This window comes from Mizuhopecten yessoensis, unplaced genomic scaffold, assembly GCF_002113885.1.
Source record: "Mizuhopecten yessoensis strain PY_sf001 unplaced genomic scaffold, ASM211388v2 scaffold10547, whole genome shotgun sequence".
NCBI classification, from domain to species: domain Eukaryota; kingdom Metazoa; phylum Mollusca; class Bivalvia; order Pectinida; family Pectinidae; genus Mizuhopecten; species Mizuhopecten yessoensis.
Window position 1 is genome coordinate 55,557 of NW_018408601.1, and position 9,601 is coordinate 65,157.

The following is a 9,601-nucleotide window of genomic DNA, read 5'->3' on the forward strand; positions in this document are numbered from 1 at the left end:
AGTTTACTACTAAGCTGTGTGATAAGTTACCAACAGGGACAGTTTGCTACTAAGCTGTACGATAAGTTACCAACAGAGACGGTTTACTACTAAGCTGTACGATAAGTAACAAGCAGATACGGTTTACTACTAAGCTGTAGGATAAGTTACCAACAGAGACGGTTTACTACTAAGCTGTGTGATAANCGATAAGCAAGATCGTTTTGATTTTCCGATCGTGAACCTTTTGTTTATTAAAAGTAACATCCGTAATTACTAACCTTCGGTTTGTACATGTAACAGTTAATTTAATATTAAAGAGCTTGCTCTGAATACTTCATATAATGATTTCCGTTAAAATGTTGCCTGCTGACCGACATACTTATAAAATTTGGTAGCCGTAATGAATTCATTGGTAAAAGGGCTATTTCCTAGTGTGATATGAAGGTCGCAGCTTTTTATAATGTTCATTAGTGTGTGTTGCTATTTAGTGGGCTCATTAGTGTGTGTTGCTGTTTATAAGGCTCATTACTGTGTGTTGCTGTTTATTAGGCTCATTACTGTGTATTGCTGTTTATTAGGCTCATTCCNGTTTATTAGGCTCATTAGTGTGTGTTGCTGTTTACCAGGCTCATTAGTGTGTGTTGCTGTTTATTAGGCTCATTAGTGTGTGTTGCTGGTTATAAGGCTCATTAGTGTGTGTTGCTGTTAATAAGGCTCATTAATGTGTGTTGCTGTTAATAAGGCCCATTAGTGTGTGTTGCTGTTTATAAGGCTCATTAGTGTGTGTTGCTGTTTATTAGGCTCATTAGAGTGTGTTGCTGTTTATAAGGCTCATTAGTGTTGTTGCTGTTTATCAGGCTCATTAGTGTGTGTTGCTGTTTATTAGGCTTATTAGTGTGTGTTGCTGTTTATTAGGCTCATTAGTGTGTGTTGATGTTTACCAGGCTCATTAGTGTGTGTTGCTGTTTATTAGGCTCATTAGTGTGTGTTGCTGTTAGTAAGGCTCATTAGTGTTTGTTGCTGTTTAGTAGTCTCATTAGTGTGTGTAGCTGTTTATTAGGCTTATTAGTGTGTGTTGCTTTTTATTAGGCTCATTATTGTGTGTTGCTGTTTAACAGGCTCATTAGTGTGGGTTGCTGTTTATAAGGTTCATTAGTGTTGTTGCTGGTTATCAGGCTCATTAGTGGGTGTTGCTGTTTATAAGGATTAGTGTGTGTTGCTGCTTATTAGGCTCATTACTGTGGGTTGCTGTTTATTAGGATCATTAGAGTGTGTTGCTGGTTATAGGGCTCATTAGTGTTGTTTCTGTTTATCAGGCTCATTACTGTGGGTTGCTGTTTATAAGGTTCATTAGTGTTGTTGCTGGTTATCAGGCTCATTACTGTGGGTTGCTGTTTATTAGACTCATTAGTGTGTGTAGCTGTTTATTAGGCTTATTAGTGTGTGTTGCTGGTTATAAGGCTTATTAGTGTGTGTTGATGTTTATTAGGCTCATTAGTGTGTGTTGCTGTTTATTAGGCTCATTACTGTGTGTTGCTGTTTATAAGGCTCATTGGTGTGTGTTGCTGTTTATAAGGCTCATTAGTATGTGTTGCTGTTTATTAGGCTCATTAGTGTGTGTTGCTGTTTATTAGGCTCATTACTGTGTGTTGCTGTTTATAAGGCTCATTAGTGTTTGTTGCTGTTTAGTAGGCTCATTAGTGTGTGTTGCTGTTTATTAGACGCATTAGTGTGTGTTGCTGTTTATAAGGCTCATTGGTGTGTGTTGCTGTTTATAAGGCTCATTAGTGTTTGTTGCTGTTTAGTAGGCTCATTAGTGTGTGCTGCTGTTTATTAGGCTCATTAGGGTGTGTTGCTGTTTATTAGGCTCATTACTGTGTGTTGCTGTTTATAAGGCTCATTGGTTTGTGTTGCTGTTTATAAGGCTCATTAGTGTGTGTTGCTGTTTAGTAGGCTCATTAGTGTGTGCTGCTGTTTATTAGGATCATTAGTGTGTGTTGCTGTTTATTAGGCTCATTACTGTGTGTTGCTGTTTATAAGGCTCATTAGTGTGTGTTGCTGTTTAGTAGTCTCATTAGTGTGTGCTGCTGTTTATTAGGCTCATTCGTGTGTGTTGCTGTTTATTAGGCTCATTACTGTGTGTTGCTGTTTATAAGGCTCATTGGTTTGTGTTGCTGTTTATAAGGCTCATTAGTGTGTGTTGATGTTTAGTAGGTTCATTAGTGTGTGTTGCTGTTTATAAGGCGCATTAGTGTATGTTGCTGTTTATTGGACTCATTAGTGTGTGTTGCTGTTAATTAGGCTCATTAGTGTGTGGTGCTGTTAATTAGGCTCATTAGTGTGTGTTGCTGTTCATAAGGCTCATTAGTGTGTGTTGCTGATTAGTAGGTTCATTTGTGTGTGTTGCTGTTTATAAGGCTCATTAGTGTGTGTTGCTGTTTATAAGGCTCATTTGTGTGCGTTGCTTTTTATTAGGCTCATTAGTGTGTGTTGCTGTTTAGTAGGTTCATTAGTGTGTGTTGCTGTTTATAAGGCGCATTAGTGTATGTTGCTGTTTATTGGGCTCATTAGTGTGTGTTGCTGTTAATTAGGCTCATTTGTGTGTGTTGCTGTTAATTAGGCTCATTAGTGTGTGGTGCTGTTAATTAGGCTCATTAGTGTGTGTTGCTGTTTATTCGGCTCATTAGTGTGTGTTGCTGTTTATGAGGCTCATTAGTGTGTGTCGCTGTGTATTAGGCTCATTATTGTGTGTTGTTGTTTATTAGGCTCATTAGTGTGTGTTGCTGTTTAGTAGGCTCATAAGTGTGTGCTGCTGTTTATTAGGCTCATTAGTGTGTGTTGCTGTTTATTCGGCTCATTAGTGTGTGTTGCTGTTTATGAGGCTCATTAGTGTGTGTCGCTGTGTATTAGGCTCATTATTGTGTGTTGTTGTTAGTGTGTTGCTGTTTATAAGGCTCATTAGTGTTTGTTGCTGTTTAGTAGGCTCATTAGTGTGTGTTGCTGTTTATTAGACGCATTAGTGTGTGTTGCTGTTTATAAGGCTCATTTGTGTGCGTTGCTTTTTATTAGGCTCATTAGTGTGTGTTGCTGTTAATTAGGCTCATTAGTGTGTGTTGCTGTTAATTAGGCTAATTAGTGTGTGTTGCTGTTGATAAGGCTCATTAGTGTGTGTTGCTGATTAGTAGGTTCATTTGTGTGTGTTGCTGTTTATTAGGCTCATTAGTGTGTGTTGCTGTTTATAAGGCTCATTAGTGTGTGTTGCTGATTAGTAGGTTCATTTGTGTGTGTTGCTGTTTATAAGGCTCATTAGTGTGTGTTGCTGATTAGTAGGTTCATTTGTGTGTGTTGCTGTTTATAAGGCTCATTAGTGTGTGTTGGTGTTTAGTAGGTTCATTAGTGTGTGTTGCTGTTTATAAGGCTCATTAGTGTGTGTTGGTGTTTAGTAGGTTCATTAGTGTGTGTTGCTGTTTATAAGCCTCATTAGTGTGTGTTGCTGTTTAGTAGGTTCATTAGTGTGTGTTGCTGTTTATAAGGCTCATTAGTGTGTGTTGCTGATTAGTAGGTTCATTTGTGTGTGTTGCTGTTTATAAGGCTCATTAGTGTGTGTTGCTGTTTAGTAGGTTCATTAGTGTGTGTTGCTGTTTATAAGGCGCATTAGTGTATGTTGCTGTTTATTGGACTCATTAGTGTGTGTTGCTGTTAATTAGGCTCATTAGTGTGTGTTGCTGTTAATTAGGCTAATTAGTGTGTGTTGCTGTTGATAAGGCTCATTAGTGTGTGTTGCTGATTAGTAGGTTCATTTGTGTGTGTTGCTGTTTATAAGGCTCATTAGTGTGTGTTGCTGATTAGTAGGTTCATTTGTGTGTGTTGCTGTTTATAAGGCTCATTAGTGTGTGTTGGTGTTTAGTAGGTTCATTAGTGTGTGTTGCTGTTTATAAGGCGCATTAGTGTATGTTGCTGTTTATTGGACTCATTAGTGTGTGTTGCTGTTAATTAGGCTCATTAGTGTGTGGTGCTGTTAATTAGGCTCATTAGTGTGTGTTGCTGTTCATAAGGCTCATTAGTGTGTGTTGCTGATTAGTAGGTTCATTTGTGTGTGTTGCTGTTTATAAGGCTCATTAGTGTGTGTTGCTGATTAGTAGGTTCATTTGTGTGTGTTGCTGTTTATAAGGCTCATTAGTGTGTGTTGCTGTTTATAGTGCTCATTAGTGTGTGTTGCTGTTTATAGGGCTCATTAGTGTGTGTTGCTGTTTATAGGGCTCATTAGTGTGTGTTGCTGTTTATTAGGCTCATTAGTGTGTGTTACTGTTTATTAGACTTATTAGTGTGTGTTGCTGTTTATTAGGCTCCTTAGTGTGTGTTGCTGTTTATTAGGCTCATTAGTGTGTGTTGCTGTGTATTAGGCTCATTATTGTGTGTTGTTGTTTATTAGGCTCATTAGTGTGTGTTGCTGTTGATAAGGCTCATTAGTGTGTTTGTTGTTTATTAGGCTCATTATTGTGTGTTGCTGTTTATTAGGCTCATTAGTGTGTGTTGCTCTTTTGTTGTGTCTACTTATGGTCTCGCTATGATTACGTGACACTGCATGGATTGGTCCTAGATTTACATGACGGGTGTCGTCGACAAAGCAGACGACGCTTACCTTTCCGGTATAATCGGTCTTCTTCTCCTTGTTCTTGTTCAAGGCTCTCCGTGTAAATCTTTTCTTTTTTTGTTCTTTGTCCTCGTTTCGTTAACACTTTAGTGTTCTCTTCTATTTTACCTTTTATAAATGTTCATCCAACATCCGTGACAGGTATGTGGTCGTTCTAAAACGACAAAGTTTCTAAGAGCGGTATCTTTGTAGTAATATTATGTAAACTGCCGACTCGGTTTGTTGCAGTACAATACTGATAACCCTATCTACCTTCTAGAGAGGGGATATTGATCAATCTTACCTCAGCTCAGATTGGATGGAATAACAAGGAAGCTCAAAATTTTAATTTCAGACAGGTTTATTAAAAGTCACATATCGATTACATATACAAACATTTAAAATTTCACATTTAGTAAAATATACATACATACTCAATCGCACCCTTCTGGTGTCAATTGAAAAGTAAATTAATGAGACAGTAAATATGCTAAAATAACCTTTCACCTTTTATGTTAATATGAACATATGTATACAATATAAAAAGTTATTTAAAATGTATAAAAGTTCAAAAAAGTAACGTAATGTTATCTTTCTTATTAGTCCATAAAGGCCCTGCAGAATGATGGTGGTTATCATATTTTCTACTACATTGTAGTACTGCAAAGACACAAAAAACAGTTACAATTGTGGGTGCGGAAGCACCCCTCAATATGAACTGTTTTAAATTCTGGGGATTTTTAAGGGTTGTCGGAGCACCCCTTCATGTAAATGAGGAACAGATTAAGGTTTCCGGGTTTCCGTCTACGTTCTTTCCATAATAAATGCTTCTTTTAAAATACAATTATAAAAATTTGACAATTTAAACTAATATTTAAACCTTCTACATGTAAATAACTGATTGTTCGCCAAATAAAGTCTTCCAATCGCAGAGTAAACCATTACTCTACCTGTAGATATGTGAACACACAGGATATTTTTACTAATCTTATATATTTTATTCGCATCTCGTCATCTCAACACATGTATCACCGGCGGACTAACTATCATATACCCCAACGTGTGTGTTAAAGACGTCAATATAGTTCTAATAGCTAAATTACTGTTACGACATTTGTAATGTAAGGTGATTAAATAAATAATCAGCATACAAAATAAATACACTTAACTCTATGACAATCTTAATTAGCTGAGCCGTATTTAATAAAAAATATTCTAAAAATCATTTATGGTTAATGAAAAAGCTAGGCTGATCAAACTTGCCCAATAAATCGATCCGACATTGTTAGTGAACAGTTGGAACATAATCAAACAAAATCAAAAGCCTTGCGAAAATTTGAAAGAAAAAGAAAAAGAAAACAAAAAAAACAACAAAAACAAAAACACGAACGGAATCCATAGTTAGTGTGTCTTAAAACATCATGTTTAGTACAAACTTCTAGTGGTTCATTAAAACAGCTGAAAAACTAACACCTCAAAAATATATAAAATAAAAAGTAGAATATTAAAAGAAATATTTGAGATTGTCCTGCATCAGTACACCATCATGACATATACTTACAGTTTATCAAATATATATGTTGTGATAATTGATTAAAAAATATAAAAAATATATATAAAAAATACATAAACATATATATATAAAATATTTAACAATATTGTAAAAAAGAGAGAGAGAGAGTATTGTGCTTCCACCGGGGACCGAACAAACGACCCCTAGCTTCCCAGCCCGACGTTCTAACAGTTGAGTTTCAAGGAATTTTCCTCTTGAGCGTAGCAAGAAAGCGAACATGATCAATGTATACAATTAAAACCTGCAATACTACAATATATGTTACTGTGTTTGGTGAGAGTAACGATATATTTAAAATAAAATATATAAATCGTTGGGTTACGACTCTGACAAAAACGTCGATGAATGGAAATGCAAATTGCAGTAATTCTCCAAATCCGCTAGAATAAGTTCCGGAAACTTGTAAACATGTTCTTTTTCCTTTAAAGACAGGCTGGTATAAGTGATTGAATACTCTGAAATATTTAATTCTGATCGAACAAAGTCCAATTCGTTTTCAGGTTCGTTATAGCCAAACCTCCCTGGCTGTCTACTTCAGCTCCAGAAAAGCTGTGTAAGAATCCCGTCCTTCCTGACGGGGGTTCGGCCTCTACAACAACACCCCCTTGATCCCCGCCGAACGGTCCTATGCACCTTCCACTGCTTGTGGTAAATGATATGCAATTTATCACCCAGCCATATCTTACGGTCACCTTGACAATGACCTCTGAACTTTCCAACTCTGCTATGTTACAGCTACAGCCTTCACTCTCTCTCAAGCCGTTGAAATTCCATTTTCCGTCATAGACATGTAGGCCACCAACAATTTTCCAATCGTCCCAGTCTCTGGTGACGACGCTGATCTTTGACAGTCGTCTGGTATCGTAGTGTTCGTTCATTCCTTTCCCATCAAACTGCCGAACGACCACATTCACCTCGCCGCCAGCAGCAAACGCTCGATGGTCAGATATGATATGCGAACATATGTCGGTCCTACTTCTGCCCCTTGCCGTAGATGCGATAGCCATTGGGTTGTAATCTTCGGGTAAAAGAAGTTTGTGAGGTTCTGCTAATTCGAGCAACAACTCAGGCGAGACATCATCTTCTGACAATCGAGAGGCTTTTACAAGCTCGTGACTTTCCTCTCTGTTAGGCTTTGAATCCCTCTGTCCCGAGATGTACTGAAGAGCGGCCTTGAAAATGGCCAGCTCGTTTTCAGAATGGCACATAGGAAGTTTGTTGTGGAATACAACCAAGTGATCATCACGCAGAATGTCCAGCAATATAGTGTATGGTATGTCTGCAAACCCGTCCAACTGGCTAACATATTTCAGGTTCCGTCCTACTACTGGTAAACATGCCTTTTTCAATTCGTTCATGGAGTAACAATCAGCAAATTGTAAAATAGCACTGCAGTTTTCCTTTTCCACATTTTGAATCATAAACTTCTCACACGCCTCCCTTACAAACAGTACCTGGGTGTAATCAGCAAAGATAAACAGGTTTTGGACGTTCCTATCTGTGATTGTGACCTCTCCAGTATAGGCATAGTGTATCAGTGATTGCAGGCTTTCAAAATCAGTATTATCCAACTCCACTTCAGCCTTATCCTTCGCATCCCTTTGAAGGTAAGTCTTGAAGTATTCTGACAGGGAACTCAGCACAAGTTTGTGTGTTTTGAGACTCTGTCCTTCAACAATGACTGTGATGTCGCAGTATATCCCCTCTTGCCAGAGATTATACATAGTTTTTAGTGTCGCCCTGGAATGATCAACATCGGAGTAGGGTTGGGACAGGCTAGGTCGAAACGTTAACGCCTTCATATCCATCTTCAAATGTTTGAACAAATTCCTGAAAGAGATTAAATTAAAGCATAAATAAGATTTCCATTTACATTCCTCATTACAGAAACAAATCAGGTAATGTCTCAATCAATTACGAAAGATGTAGTGACCCTAAATGTAAAAAAAACGTTGTGTTGTATCTTTGAGCAAGATACTTTAATCCGCTAGTTCCAGTCTACTCAGCTATAAATGAGGGTAGTGGTAGAATTGTACAATGCTAGCTGTGAGCGCCGAAATGGCAGCACCGGCTGTATGCTCCCCGGGGAGTTGAGAAAAATAGCTTTGAGACGACCGACGAACTAGGTTATGATAAAGCGGTATAAACGAACCTCGAATTATTATTATTATTATTATTACAAGCTAACCGGTAATAAGATTTATATATATATTTTAAATGCCGCCGTGACTATTATCCATAATTATGTTTATTGAAGATTTAAAAGAAACTGTGGTTAGGTATACATGTAGCAAACACTAGTGAAAGCAAGTGTTTTTTTTTATAAAAGCAATGGATAAAGTCTTGAGTGTAATCAGCCCAACAGAACTCAAAATATAAGTAGTGCATTTTATAAACTGATTCTCTATTCATATAGTAACAGTGATAGTTACCTAACACCCGGGCCTGGAAAGTTGTCCCAAGCAGGCACTTTCTTTGAAGAAGCACTCTATAAAGTCAAGAGTGTAATCAGCCCAAGAGAAATCAAGATATTGTGCATTAGTGCATTAAACAGATTTTCTATTTATAGTGACCCATTGACCTTTGACCACTGGACCTGAAAAATCCCAAGCAGGCACGTTCTTCCAGGAAGGACAAGTTAAAACCTGAGTGCAATCAGTCCAACAGAATTTGAAATACAGTGCACAAACTGATGTTCTATTTATAGTAAGTGACCTTGACCTCTGATATCAAAGGCTGAAAAGCTATCCAAAAGGTTAAGCAAACGTTTTATTACACTGCATAAAGTCCATGTATGCACACACACAAGGTTCTACACTTAAAGTTGGTAAGTTGACTTTAATATTCATGTGTTTTTTCTGTATGTTATTACCATCTCCAAAACATATTGGATGAAGTTGCTAAGTGTTTAAATTGAATCAGTTGATGATTTTCTATGTATAAAGTTTGACCAAAATCCGTGAAAGAATGAAGCTGCTAAGTGTTTACATTGAATAGAGACGGGACAGGATGATTTTCTATAAATAGCAAATGTGACCTTGGCCTTGACCTTGGATCCCTGAAATACAAAGATGTCCAAAGTATAACCAAACTTGACCTTTGTATAAAGTTTGACCAAAATCTGTTAATGAATGAAGTTTAACTGCTAAGTGTTTACATTGAATAGAGACAGGACACGACGCAACGGGACAGGACGGGATGCCGGGCGCCGCACCAGGGCCAAAGCTCACTTGTCCTTGGCAGGTGAGCTAAAAACAGATAGAAGGACAAACGGAAAATCTGATTCCTAAAGATGTGCAGGGGTCCTAACAACAAATTGTGTAATTGAATCGGAGAACTCCCCTTGTGGACCCCACTACTCCCCATATGGAGCCAGATGAGAGAGACCCTCTGTTAAACGGCATTCAGTCTTC

The 9,601-nt window shown here is 37.7% G+C and overlaps 1 protein-coding gene across 1 annotated transcript; it reads right to left on the reverse strand.

Moving 5' to 3' along the window:
• Window positions 1-4,975: 4,975 nt before the first annotated feature.
• LOC110461039 (kelch-like protein 24) lies at window positions 4,976-8,013 on the reverse strand. The gene has a single exon (XM_021514311.1). The coding sequence runs from the start codon at window positions 7,994-7,996 to the stop codon at window positions 6,653-6,655; it is 1,344 nt and encodes a 447-aa protein (XP_021369986.1). The 5' UTR covers window positions 7,997-8,013; the 3' UTR covers window positions 4,976-6,652.
• Window positions 8,014-9,601: the final 1,588 nt, after the last annotated feature.